The sequence below is a fragment of the Prionailurus bengalensis genome, chromosome B1, assembly GCF_016509475.1.
Source record: "Prionailurus bengalensis isolate Pbe53 chromosome B1, Fcat_Pben_1.1_paternal_pri, whole genome shotgun sequence".
Taxonomy (NCBI): domain Eukaryota; kingdom Metazoa; phylum Chordata; class Mammalia; order Carnivora; family Felidae; genus Prionailurus; species Prionailurus bengalensis.
Window position 1 is genome coordinate 85,425,067 of NC_057344.1, and position 14,899 is coordinate 85,439,965.

At 44.4% G+C, this 14,899-nt stretch overlaps 1 protein-coding gene across 1 annotated transcript in view; it reads left to right on the top strand.

The window, feature by feature from the left end:
- The first annotated feature begins 4,438 nt into the window (after positions 1-4,438).
- Positions 4,439-14,899, top strand: part of RNF150 (ring finger protein 150) — a 259,844-nt gene continuing 249,383 nt past the window's right edge. Inside the window, exon 1 of the mRNA XM_043568282.1 lies at positions 4,439-4,940. Within this exon, the coding sequence (XP_043424217.1) occupies positions 4,457-4,940 (484 nt within the window). The 5' untranslated portion in view covers positions 4,439-4,456. The remainder of the gene's footprint in view (positions 4,941-14,899) is intronic.

Consider the following 14,899-nt stretch of genomic DNA (forward strand, 5'->3'; position numbering starts at 1 on the left):
CCCTTGTATTCGTGCTTCCTTCTTCCTGGTACAACCAGTCTCCCAAATAAATACATGGATTCCTTACTTTGAGGATTCTGTTCAAAGGTCATGGCATCACAGCAGCTGATCCTGATGTAAAATAGCACCTTATATAAAACAGGTCACCCTTTCTCACTGCTGCCATTTTTTCTATAGCATTTGTTACTACCTGCGATAACCTAAAATTGAAAGAATTTGTTTCTTCCATCCCAGAATAAACAAAAGCAAAAAACTTACTTGCTTTATTTCCTAGTGTACTCCCAGCTCAGTGTGTCAAGTAATGCCTCTGGAAGGAAGGAAGGGCTGTGCAGGAGGAGAAACCTTAGCACAAAGCTGGAAACTGATTACTCCCCCTAAAAAAGTGGACTTTTGACTTTTTATTTTATCATTAATTGGGTTCTAGCTTCTCTACAATAGCGGCTGTGGAAACCAAGATCTTATAGACAGATTATCATTACTTTTTGGTGGTTTTTTTTTGTTTGTTTTTTTTTGAACCTTGTAAGAGCAAGTTGCAGACAGAATGCCTCATCACTATTAAATACTTCACAGTACCTGTGCTCCTACAAGGACCTTCTTCTCCAAGCTATAATATACTCATCCAAATCGGGTAATCAGCATTGATAAGACACTACCATCCACCCACAGGTCTCATTCAATTTTTGCCCAACAGTTTCTTTTTCCTTTATGGTCCAGGAGCCAATCCAGGATCATTTGTTGCATTTAGTTGTCACGTCTCTTGAGTCTCTTTCAATTTGGATCGATTAGTTCTTCTTTCTGTCTCTCATAAGCTCAAGAGTTTTAAAGAATGCAGACATTTCCCCTTATAGGATGCCTCTAAGCCTGGGTCCACCCAGTGTTTGCCCACGTTCAGATACAGGCCATATGCTGTTGGCAAGACATGTGACGGAAATGATGCTGTGCTCTTTTCAGCACAGCACATGGGGAGCCACGTGGTGTAACTCATTCCACTACTGGTGATGCTCATTTTGTTCACCTGGTCAGTCTGGTGTTTTCCAGGGTTCCCTTCAAAAAATTCATGATTTCCCCCTTGTAATCAATCCATATTTTTTCAGAAGATACTTCAGGACTAGGCTAACATCCTGCTGTCCGTCAAACATCCACCCACCACTCTGAGCATCCATTGAAGACTCTAGACTTGGGTGGCTCAGTCAGTTAAGCACCCGGTTTTGGCTCAGGTCATGATCTCATGGTTCGTGAGTTGGAACTCTGCGTCTGGCTCTGTGCTGACAGCTCAGAGCCTGGAGCCTGCTTCAGATTCTGTGTCTCCCTCTTTCTCTGCCCCTCCCTTACTCGCACTTTGTCTCTGTCTCTCAAAAATAAATAAACATTAAAAAAACAAACTCCAGACTGAATTAATCAACACTACTGAATGGTGACTTTCAATTTTCATCAATCTTAATAGCTCGAATTCAGCCATAAGGAAGAGCTGTCTCTTCTCCCCGTATATTTATTTATTCTATCAATATTTATTGATTATATTAATACAGATTCATAGATTCCTGTTTTATCCAACAGGTTATAATCAGTTACTATCATTCTTTATTTTGACACTCAAATTGTCCCAGATTTGGCCAGTGGGAGCTCCATCCAGCTGGCTCATATGTCCTTTTGGCATGTTCCCATCATGCTTTGAGCACTGCCCTATAAGAGTTCCAGACTTACTTTGGACTTTCCCAGCTCAATCCCTGGTTCCTTTTACTGGAGGAAACCAAGATCTGTTGGCCACTTGATGTAACCATTGCTTCTGGCCTCTGAATGAAGAGAGCTATGGTGTATACGTGTGTGATTCCACGCCTACTTTTAATCTAATCCAATGCCTCAGGGTCCTTCAGAGTTTCCTTTCTTTACAGATTTGTTTTTTTTTTTTTTTAATTTTTTTCAACGTTTTATTTTATTTTTGGGACAGAGAGAGGCAGAGCATGAACGGGGGAGGGGCAGAGAGAGAGGGAGACACAGAATCGGAAACAGGCTCCAGGCTCCGAGCCATCAGCCCAGAGCCTGACGCGGGGCTCGAACTCACGGACCGCGAGAACGTGACCTGGTTGAAGTCGGACGCTTAACCGACTGCGCCACCCAGGCGCCCCTCTTTACAGATTTGTAAAATTTTTTCCAACACTAAGAAACCTGTCTCCCATTATATTCAATATTTTACTTATTTGCCCACTGCTCCTGTAATTAATCAATTTCCCAGCCAGGATGCTGCCTCCTTGACCCTATCATCTCTTCAGGTTCTAACTTTTCTAAGAGAAAGAAAGGATAAGCCGTAGTCATGCATTCTTAATGATACAGATTCTCCAAGTGTTGTGGCTGGAGAAAAACTGCTAAGAGATAAAAAGGTTTGGGGAACCACCTTGGTTTGCTAAGGCATCTGTACAGAAACTAGCTGGGAGTTTTCAGCCAATGGACTGTTCCCTCAGATCTCTGGTGGTTCAGGGACCAACAACCAGGCAATCTCCATGCCTGCCTCCTTGGCATTAGGTACTATAAAAAGCACTGTCCCAATTGCCTAGAATCCTATTTTCTAAAATGAGCAAGTCAGGAAAACACACAAAACCAGCACATCAAATACCATAGAGACAAATTCGTCTAAGTAGATCTTCTTGTGCCTGCTTCTAATTTGGTATAGCTGGGGCTCCTTGCTCTCCCAAACAGCCACCAGCTGTTTGTACTGCTTCTGGGAAAAGAGAAGTTGTGCTGGGGGACTGTTATTAACAGAAAGCTGTAAACATGCTAAGGTCTTACGGAAAAGGTGGAGGTTGGTTTTTATCACCGAGTCCTGAGTTCTCTGAAAGAACTCCAGGTGGGACGTTTAATGCGAGTGACTGAGAACCATAAGATACATTATGTAGTTTTCTAAGGCAGGTACCTCAAGTCAAGGAAACTGTTGAAGTAGAAACAACCATCCGAACACTGAAATAAGGGTCTGTGCTGTGTCAGTTTTGAGAACATTCTTCTAAAGGGGCTGTGGTCTCCCCTGACTAGTTGTGATCTCTACATATACCTGGAGAACACACCATAAATATTAATAACCCAAAGAAACCTTCTTTGCCTGCTGATTTTGTTAGTCCTCTGCTACCAGTCACGACAACCCAAATAACCACTGGGTGGAGAAACAGCTCACCCTGTTTCTTATACAGAAAACACCCGTTCTATAAGAAAGCGTGTCACCTGTTTGCTTCCAGATGGGAGGAAAGAAACACTTGCCTTTACTCCCTCTAATAGAGTGGTCCCTTGACCAGCAGCATTGGCCTCCCCCGGCAACTTGTTAGAAAGGTGTATTCTGGAGCCCTAACCCAGATTTAGTGAATCGAAAATTCCGTGGCAGGGCCCATCAGTCTCCGTTTCAACAGGCCCCACGTGATGCTGATACACACTTCTATTTGGTAGTCACGGCCCTAAGATAGCCCCGGTGTGATGTTAAGTCCTAGCTACCAACTTGCCCTACCCTTTGGACCTAGGATGGATAATTAGGGAACTCACTTCGGCTCTTCCTGCAAACGCTAAGGCTGTTTACGAGAGGCACCTTCTTTGGCTATACTTAACGCGCAGGAAGTCGTTCCTGTACTCAAACGTCAAGGGGTCGCTTCCCACTTTGCCTCCACCTGGACCAAATCAAAGATCGCGTTGAATTTGAGACCCGGCAGGGGTCGCTGCTGCCCATCAAGAGAGACCGAGGGAGCGTGGCAAGCGGAGCCCAGAATCTTTGACATCACACTAAGCTCCTCCTTGCACGCACACATTATACACACACACAAACATATACAGACACACGCACAGACCGCGTTCTCCCCTCTGTCCTCTCTCCCACTGCCCCCAGGTTCCCCTCCACCGGCAAGTGTGTCCCCGGTGTGGCCACCCGGCGGAGCGAGGAGCGCAGCGCCCACAGCTCGAGGGACCCGGCACGCGGCAGAAAGCGACCGCCGAGCCGGCAGCGGGATCCGCTCGCCCGAGCGCTCAGCGGCGGCGGCCGGGACACCCTCGGCAGCACCCCGGGCTTTGAGGAGCCGCGCCCGCCCCCGCCGGGGCCGGAGCGCGCGGAGCCGCCTCCCCGCACGCTCTTGGGGCCCCTGCCACCCCTTATGAGAGAAGCAGAAGCCGGGCCAAGGAGCTGGACACTCGGCAGCTGGACTCCTCCGCAAGCCCAAGCGCCTCCTCCACCCGCGCCCCTCCAGCACCCGTGAAGCGAAATGCTACCGCCAAGCTCCAGCTGAAAGGGGAAGGGGCCGGCGCCATCCCCGCGCTCGGAATCCGGCCCCCGCGGCGGCTGCGCGTCCCGGCCGCGGGCCCGCGGGCCCGGGAGTGAGCAGGCGGAGGAGGAGGAGAGGCCGCCGGCCCGGCTTTGGCCGGGGCCGGGGAGGAGGGACGGGGCGGGGGGAGGGCGCGGGGGGCGGGGAGGGGGCCCCGGCGGATAAAGATGGCAATGTCTCTCATCCAAGCGTGCCGCAGTCTGGCTCTCTCAACATGGCTGCTTTCCTTTTGTTTCGTGCATCTGCTCTGCCTGGACTTTACCGTGGCTGAGAAGGAGGAATGGTACACCGCCTTCGTGAACATCACCTACGCGGAGCCCGCGCCGGACCCCGGGCCCGGAGTGGCGGGCGGCGGCGGCACCGAGCTGCACACCGAGAAGACTGAGTGCGGGCGCTACGGGGAGCACTCGCCCAAGCAGGACGCGCGCGGGGAGGTGGTCATGGCTAGCTCGGCCCACGACCGCCTCGCCTGCGACCCCAACACCAAGTTCGCCGCCCCGGCCCACGGCAAGAACTGGATAGCCCTCATCCCCAAGGGCAACTGCACGTACAAGGATAAGATCCGGAACGCCTTCCTGCAGAACGCCTCCGCGGTGGTCATCTTTAACGTGGGATCCAACACCAACGAGACCATCACCATGTCCCATTCAGGTAAGTGGCCCGGGCGGGTACGCGGCGGACGCGGGCGGGGGGGAGGGGAGCCCCAGGGGCTGGAGGCGCCGAGAAGGATCCAGCGCCCGCCTTCTAGCTCCTTTCTGGGAGGTCTGCGCGGAAGACGCGTCTCTGTTCCCCGGACCTATTAAGTTTTGCTTTGCGTTACTTCGAGGGGGTTTACAAAGAAGGGATGACTAATCGGATCGCGGGGGAAGGAGGACCAAGACCGGAGAGTGTGTTCGGATTAGACAAGTGTCGGACGTGGGTTAGCTGAGGTGGGCTAACTTCCGAGAAGGATCTGGAAGGTGAAGTTTGGGGGCAGGGCTCACGTATTGTCCTCAGTTGTGGACCTGCCCCGCACCTGTTTGGAACCAGCAGATCTGATAACTCAGCTCTGCACCCGTGTGTGCATCAGGTATACTACTGATGCAGGCGTTTCTGTGTCAGGCGGCGGGTAGGGTTACTGGTGCTGGCAGCTCACCGCCGCTAACTTGCTCCTTCAAGTCAGGTTTCAGCTCTGGGAGATTAAGAGTTTCCCCCCTGCTGGGCTGACGTACATCATAAATAATAATAAAAGTCCTGTGCTCTGTGGCAGTCGGAGAAGCTGACAGGCAGACACGATGGTAAATAATCCTCAACCTGCCAAGAAGAGCATGGTGGCCATAAAGTTATGCCTACTTTTCCAGTATTTCATTATCCTTTGCATGAGTGGGAGGTTAAATATGCTGAAGGTTTTCTTTCCGGCAAGAATGAGGCGATTTCAGGGTAGAAAGAATAAGCTTTTCTTAATGATTGCAGGGTGCCAGGGCTAGAAATACATTACTGCCCCCAAACTCGTATTTATTTACCCTTAGGCCTGACATGCCAGTGCTTCCGCGGTAGGAACCAAAAGAAAAAAAAAAAAGTCCTCTCCAGCCTTGTCAGCATAATCAGCTACTTTTAGCAGTCTGGCCTCCTTGAGTTGGGCCCTCTTTCCCCAGAGGGGTTCCTGGGCTGAGGCTGTGGCATCCCCAAGGAGGGGGAGGAAATAGAAATGACAGATGCATTTTCTGACAGTTGTCTAATCAAAAATGTCATTTTCTTTAAAAGCCACGTTTTAATAAACAGTTATGCTGCTGAAATGGAACACCAAGCTTTGGCTGTATTGTTGGGGGGGGGCGGCGGTGCATTCTTGGGGACAAGGTTTTATTCTGAGAGCTGTATTACCTGTTAATGAAGTATAGAATTGGTCTGTCCCTGGTAATCAACACCAGCTGTCTTCAACAAGGAACTTGTCAACCTTAACACAAACAGGTGGAGTGGGGAAAGTTCAGTGCTTTTAACACATAGGCCAGAAAATGCAGTCCCTTAATTAATGAAGAGGAGAGGCAGTTCACTTTTTAGAAAAGCTATGATAGAGCATTTGGGAGCAATTGATATGTTTTCTTGAGCTCAACAGTTTTGTAGTGGAACAGATTGTACCCCAGTATTGAGTCCTAGGAGCACTACTTAAACTTTATGATATTCAAGGATTTGGAGGACTATGGAAGATCACTTTAGGTCACATAAAATATCTTTAAACATTTAATATTTAAACCTTGATTTGAGGGGTTGTGAGGAGGGTTTTGTTGTTGTTGTTGTTCTGTAAATTCCAAAAAGATGGTTAGCTAATTTTCGGGGTTCTTTAAATGTTTCTCTATGCATATGCATGAAATGTTAAACTTGGCTTCTTTGAACAGAAAGAGGCATCATTTGTTCCTGTCTAAAAAGGTTTTCCAGAACTGCCAACACACTGGATCAATTGATGACTTGCCTGTTCTTAAAGAAAGCTGATTTTCCATACAAATGATGCTTAGTGGGACATAAGCATAAACATAGTGGGAATAAAGGGTTTAGTAATAGTTTGAAAGTTAAAGGCTAGAAAATGTAAACAAAATTCTCTAGTTTCATTATGCTGTTTCCAAAAATGTGTTAACACTGTATTTGCTAACAGCTATGAAACTTCTATATTATCATTTGACATATTGCCATATTAGGAGACACTTCAGTCAGAGATTGCATTGATTTTTGCTAAAGTCTCATTATAAGGATATACATGACTGTGCAGCTTGGCAAACCCTTCACTTTACTCTTAAATAGGTTTCCTGAGTTTCAAACGCTGAGATGCCATCACTGATCTGTCTGTCCCTGTCTTTCCCTCAGCTCCAGAACTTGAAGGCTTTACTTTTTTCTAGTTAAGTTGGAGTCCTATTTCTAAATTCATCTTAGGAAATGGTATACATTTTAGATGTGGATCCGTCTTCCTAAGGATCCAGAGGATCTTTACATTTGTAAACTTTTAAATTCAGAGTCTCCAAAAAGCTAACATCAGACTTTGCCTGATTTTTTTTTTTAATCTCACCTCTCCTCTAAATCCTTTATTTTTGGAACTGCTCACTTTAGGTGAGAAAGTCAGAATTTAGTTACACCACCTATTATGTAATATGTATGCATTTGGAGTGACATGATCCCGACATACCCACTGTCTTGAAATTCAGTTAAATAGTCGGTTACCCTTTCCATATAAAATTCTTTCTGATTTTTTTTTTCTTGCTGAAATAATTTTGGGTTTCTGCCACTTCTGCAATTATGGCTTCTCATTCACAAAGACACAGATTCTCCTTGAATACACTAGTACTTTTACTTTGTAACTGGTTTTTACAAATCTTTTTGAAAAATATGACTGCTTTATTGAGAAAGAATTCACATTTACAATTCACACATTTAAAGTATGCAGTTGAATGGCTTTTACTCTTCGGAGAGTTGTACAACCCTCACCACTAATTCCAAAAAGAAACCCTGTGTGCATTAGCAGTTACTCCTCTTTCCTCTCCAGACCCCCAGCCCTAGGCAATGACTAATCTACTTTCTGTATATTTGCCTATACTGGATATTTCCTTTACAGATGGGACCATGCTTACATCTGTAGCTGGCACATAGAAGTCAATAAATATTAACCCTTAGAAGCATTGTATACACTGATACGCTTATCCATAAACTGGATCCAAAAGAACTCTAGGGGGCACTGAGGCCATAGCGGCCCTGGGGAAGAGCTCTTTATTGACCCTCCCATGCTTTGAAGACCAGAGCAGTTGTGCTGGTCCCTGTCTGGCTTCTGTGATTTGAGACAAGAGTGTTCTACCTCCCTCTGTTGGTTGTTGAACATTTAAGGATTCTCCTGTTGCATTTGTGCTTTGTCTTGGCTTAAATTGTAATCTCATCCTAGCAGGGACCTGTGTGGTCAACAGGGTAGATTTATGTGTATGGAGACAGTTTGTGACTGGGTTGTGACATTGTAGGAATGATCCATTTTTTTTCCCTTTCTTAAGAGCATGTATTTACTGTCTTTGTCCTTTGCTAGTGTGCAGACAGAGGGAAATGAGAAAACTAAACATCTATCTGAACGGAAGAACTTTTGAGGGACTCGGTCCCTAATAGTACTTAGAGATGGAGGAATGGAAGATGTGCTTAAGCTGGTTAGAGAGTAAGCTCAGCTTGGTGAGGAGGAGCCCAGGATGAGATCTATCCCATGTATTCTAGCACTTGTCCAACGTGGGAGGAGAAAACAGGAGGTTTACTGACACTTTCTTGTGTCGGTGTGTGCTAAGAGTTTTATTTTTTAATTTGTTTTTAATGTTTATTTTCGAGAGAGCACAAGCAGGGGAGGGGCAGAAAGAGAGGGAGACAGAGGATCCTAAGTTGACTCTGTGCTGACAGTGGCGAGCCTGATGTGGGTCTTGAACTCACAAACCACAAGATCATGACCCCAGCCAAAGTCCGCTGCTCAACTGACCGAGCCACTCAGGCACCCCTAAGAGTTTTAATTCATGGGTTCTTGCTACATTTGTGGCCGTTATTTTAATTGGTAAAGTCTACCTTTGCCTTAACCTCTTTAAAGGAACTAGCTGCTATAATTAATTTTTTATGGGACTCATAATTTTCTAGAATGTGTTTTACATTTTCCTTTAATTGGTATGTTTGCATTGACTCTTTCTTTAGTATATTGTGGTTCTCTCTTTGAGAAGTGATAATATTGGCCATGTAGTGCTTATTTTGTATCAGGCATGTCGTAGGAACCTTATGTGTATTAGCTCATTTAATTCTTACAACAACGCTTAGATGGGTACTATTATTACCCTGACGTACTGAGACCTAGAGGAACTGAGGACCTAGATACGGAGAGGTAACTTGGCCATGAAGGTGGCAGGTGGTGGAACCAGGCTTGCAAACCTGAGTAGTCTGTCTCCCAAGTCTGTGCTTGCAACTACTGCTCTGTATTCTCTCTCAATTTGCAAGGACACTGTAAAAACTTGCAAATTTTTTACAAAAAAAATTGTATGATTTAATGCATACAGGAAATGATCTAAAGTGAGTTCTTCAGAATACTCTAACAAGTCTATAGGCTGAATGCCCTGTTGACTCACACACTGGATTTTTGTGATGGGATAGATGGGACCTTCTGCTTAGGGCTCTTCCTCCTCCAGATATCCCTCTGAGTAACTGGCTTTGGGTCAGTCACTTTTTCTATTCTGGGCCTCCGTTTTCTCTCTCTATAAAATGAAAGGTTTGGATTAGTTGATATCTAAGAGCTGTTTGAACTCCATAATTCCTTATATATTCAGGAATCAAGCTGTTTCTACTAAAATCCAGATTTCTGCCTTTTCTTCATCACAAAAACTGACCTCAGGGACCCGTGTCCCACATGGCAACAGGCAGCTGGAGCAGAGAGTGGCTGGCCATTGATATGGGCAGCATGCTGGTTAGTTGGCCCCGTCCCCATCTCTTATGGTCTGGCTCCTGGCCTGTGCCACTTATTTTGCCCCTGCCTCAAGCCCAAGGCCATTGTATTTGGGGGCCCAGCTTTATGGAGTCAAACCAGGGTCAGTGAGAAATTACAGAAAGCCGACTTTTTCTAGTAAAGGGAAGTGTTCACAAGGATAGAAGAACCGTTCATAAAGGGGAGAGGCTTCCTTGGGAGGTGAAGCTTTCTCTTGTGTTCAGATTGAAACTGAACAAGGGTGCTGTGGAGTTGCTGAGTGCGAGAGTCACGCACAGGCTTCCACTGGGTGATGCCTTAAGGGTCTTCTGGAGCCCAAGCACTCATGATTCTCTATCATTTGGATATTTAAGAAACCCTTGAGCCTCAGTTTTCCACTTAGCTTCTCTGTATGCATCTTAAGAGAAAAATATCATTTATGCTTGGTCTTAATCTCCCGGGCCAAACCATCTCACCCTCCCCATTTAGTATTTATATACTTATTTATTTGGCACTAAACTACCTCTTCACTGGTCTCTCTAGTGGCAGCCAGGCATCCAAGAGCCAGGAATTCCAGACTCTGTTATTAAAAGCCATAATTCAGTGTCAGAGTTAGATAACATTCTTGGCAGTGTAACCTAATATGGCCTGGGCATTTCAAGAGACCGTATGACTTGTTTACTAGTTTGGGTCATAGAAAGACCAATCTGGGGGATTTGGAAGGAATCTTACCTTCTACCCTTCCAGCCTTTAGTAAGAATTCCATCCTTCTCTCTCCTGATGGCTCTGTTCTTAAAAGTCCCCAGCCTTCTCAAAAAGGAAGGAATTTATGACCACAAAATCTGGAAAGATTTAGAAAGAACCTGGGACTTTTTAACTTCGCTTCCTAGTTTTATAGAAAGGAGGAATTATGCTTCTGATGGGATGTTAATTTGTCTAGGGCCCAGCCTCCACTTTTGAAAAGGACATTAGCTGTTGTCGTTGCATTTCTGGACCTAAAACTTAGTATATGAGGAATTTAATATCTTGATAGCCCCTGAAAGTCTTCAGTTTATCCCTAGAGGAGATGCCTTTGCCTTGTATACAGTCTAAAGAGGATCTTCACTTACTGCTGCATGAGTTGAAGTGATGCTGGAATTCAGTGCAGTTGATCATGTAAATTGAGAGATGCTAAATTTGAGTTAAAATGAAATTCAAATCCTATTCAGATGATCTCCGCTTTTAAGGATTTTGTTGGGAACATAAAACCCAGAGGAAAAAAGGCCGCCTTGTGCTGTGTGATTGTTCTCCACTAAGCTACAATTATGGTGGTTCTGTTCAATGGAAACCTTGTCTATAAGTATAATGTAAGTTTTTATTTTAAACTCTGAAGGATCATTCACTTGACAGTTCAACTGAAGTGTGGTTTACGGATTGGAGTCAAAGTATTTTATGATTATGTTTCTAGTCCTTATTTTTCTATGTGACAGGAAGGTTGAATTTCTTTTACTTCAAAAGCTTTGGTGATAAATTGATTTCTGTAAGTATCTTAAACATTTTTTGTCTATTCCATAATATATAAGTGGTATTTAGAAAAACTTTTTCAGTAGAATTAAGCATCATTTGTCATAAAGTTAAGGCTTATGCATTAGACTGTTAGCTTTTTTTGATATTAAATATGTGAATATTTCATAATATAGGTTAAAGATTTTTAGAAATAATTTTGTATTAAATATATGGCTCATGCATGTCCTTTCCCTTGGCAAAGATATATAAAGAGTACATGGAATACATATTTTAGGTAAGATCCAGGAAATGTTTTTTAACCAATTCGACCTGGTATTTCTCCATCATAAATGGCTTTTTACATAGTCCACTTAAGCATTACTGAAAAGGCAAAGATTTGAGATTTTCCCGAGAGCTAACATGCACAAATGCCTTTTTTTTTCTCCTTTAATTTTTTCCTTTGGTCCCCCCTTTCCACAGAAGATATTCATGTGGCCATTCTGTAGCTATGAACTGACTAAACCTACATCTGGAATGTAATTACAGATGACCCAAAGAATAGTGGAATCGGATAGATGTTTTCTCCTTTATTTACCAGGAAGCTGCTGGAAATGTTTTTCCTCCCAGATACCCACCAGACTGGCTGCCTCTCTCAGATCCCTTCTCTAATGTGACCTCACCACGAAGGCACTCCCTAGCTACTCTATTTAAAGTAGCAGCACCCCTCCCCCACTCACCATCCTCCACACTCCCTACCTCTCTCTCTGCTTCATTTTACTTCTCATTAACATGTTTGTTGTCTGTCTCCTCCCCCGGAATATAAGACCCACAGGAAGCAGGGCTTTTAGACATCTTTTGTTCATCACAGAGTTCCCAAAGCCTAGAAGAGTCCCTGGTGCATGGAAAATGCTTAGTAAATATTGTTAAGATCTGTGAAATAACCTGGAGACTGGAAAAGATGGACTGTGTCAATACGTTGGTCTCTCATGTCATGAAGAAATATTCTGTGACACTAACATTTTTCTTAGCTTTTGACTTACATAAGGGAAGTCAGGGAGATTCTAATTTGAGTCTCCCACTAAAATGTTTATTCTGCATGTAGAATGTGGCAGGAAGTAGGTGCCTGGTTCATGTCCTTGGTCTAAAGGGAAAAAAGACATAAGCAGAAGGGTCTCAAAAATAAGTTGCAAATACAATTCTGTACATGTGTTTCTTGTCCTGCTGTTTTAGAAAATACATATCTTTTTCTCTTCTTTTAAATGAGAGACATATGCCTTATAGAAAAACTTGAAAATATGGAACATTTAAAAAGAGGGAAGATAACAAAAACCACCCTTAACCCAACCACTTTTTTTTTTTTTTTCACTATGTGGATGCATATTTACTTTTACCAAACTGGGGATATATTATGTGTTTTGTGGCTTTTTAAAATTTAAGGGTACATTTTGAAATTTGTTTCCACAATATTTCTATGATGATTCCACTTTCCCCCTATATAAGCAATCTACCGTAAACATCTTGTGTACCTAAAAATGGGTGCATGTCCATGGTTACTTTCTTAGGTCAAGTTCCGGAATATGGGACTAATTAGTCAAAGGCTTCTCCTATGTGGCTGTAAAGCAGGGTTTTTTGCGACCCATTTCGCGGTCTTTAGAGGTGTGCTCACTCACTAGTATGGCTCTGTTGAAGGAGAAAGAACCTCTGTCAATTATTGGAGCTACTAGTCTTGTAGCATAGCTTTTCTCCAAGCTAGACTAGTTTGGCAGCTCGGGCAAGACACCAAAGGTAGAGAATCAGAAGAAATGAAGCCTGGGTAATAGAGTCATCAGGATGGCTATTAGCGGAATCCCTCTGTTCCCTCACATTTATCTATGACTTGCAGATGTGAAATGCAAATTGGAAACCGTGTGTTTGGAGACGCGGGTTTCATTTGTGGTTCTACCTCACGTTGGCTTTACCAATGGCAAGTCACCTCCCCTCCCCGGCTCTCGTTTTCTTTCAGTTGAAAGTGAGGAGCAGGAGGCTCCTGGAGGGGGACTTGGTTTAGATCAGTGATTCTCCACTCTGGCTGCACATTAGAATCACCTGGGGAGTTTAAAAATTCTAGATGCTCAGGTCCTACCTGCAGAAATTCTGATGTAATTGGTCAGGTGGGCAGAGGACTCTCCGGATGAGGCTAATGTGCAGCCAGGGTTGACAGCCACCTCACTGGGTGGATCTAAAGTCCTCCTTGAGTTCTTATATTCCATAGTTCTTTTTTTAAAGTTTATTTTGAAAAAGAAAGCACGAGTGAAGGAGGGGCAGAGAGAATCCCAAGTAGGCTCCACACTGTTGGCCCCAGAGCTTGAGGCAAGGCTCGATCTCACGACTGTGAGATCATGACCTGAGCCAAGATCAAGAGTTGGACGTTTAACTGCGCCACCCAGGTGCCCCACCTAGTTCTCAATATTTTAAAGATATAGTGATTTTTTTTCCTTTGACAATATCTGAATTCCACATGAGAATTTTTAAAATTTCAGGATTATAGTGATTAAAACTATGAGGGTGTGTACAGTAAGTATTATTTCAAGACATGAGTTAGTGATTCACAAATAATTACCAGATTTTGGAGACCAGCAAGAACACAAACAGATGGCAAATACAGCAAGTACAAGAAAGCACACAAACTTCTGTAATAGTCAAAAAGAGTACAAAAATGAGTCAGAAATGATTAGACAATTAAGTTGGGTGAAATTTCATTGATGTGCTAAATGTTCATTATCTTTTTTTTTAATGTTTATTTTGAGGGGGAGAGAGGGAGAGGGGGGGAGGGGGAGAGAGAGACAGAATGAGAGAGAGAAAGAAGCATGCAAGTGGGGGAGGGGCAAAGAAAGAGGGAGACACAGAATGTGAAGCAGGCTCCAGGCTCTGAGCTGTCAGCACAGAGCCCAACATAAGACTTGAACTCGTGAACCGTGAGATCATGACCTGAGCCGAAGTCAGATGCTTAACTGACTGAGCCATCCAAGTGTCCCTTAATGTTCATTATCTTGATTATAGGCTTCTGGGATTAGAGGTAGAGATACCATGGTATTTTTTACCGAGTAGGAAGTACCCCATTTGGCACATCATCATTGTTATTACCCGGTTTAGGAGGCAGCACAGGGTGGTGGTGGGAAAGACCATTCTGGTACACAGCCAGCCTGGGTCTGAACCCTGACAGTCACTTGCCTAGGGAGACATAAAGAATCATAGGTATGGAGATAGAAATGTGAAGTCCTCTGATTGGTGAGAGTGATAGAGGTTTGTGGGATTTGAGCACAGTGGAAAAGATGCTGTCAAGACCTAAGAGTCTCACAGGGCAGACAGGGCTTGGACTCTCAGGAAGCAAGTGATTAACCTAAAGCCTTTGAGTCTTCACCTGTGAATGAGCCTTGTGTGTTATCCTTCAGAACTGTTGTGAACTTACACAACAGAGTAGCCACTGTGAGCATGTAGTGTTAGCTCAGATTTTTGTCAAAAGAAATATGTGGAGACTCGGACTCCAGCCTTCCCACCTTGTATTCTCACCAGCTGAATCCCAACTATCCTGCTCTCGGCCTGGACTGCCGTCGCTCCTGCTTCCGTTCCTGCTCCCTGCAATCTGTTCCCCATCCAGCAGACAGAATGAATTTTTAAAAATCAAAGGACATCACTCCCTTGCTCAGATCTTCCAGGG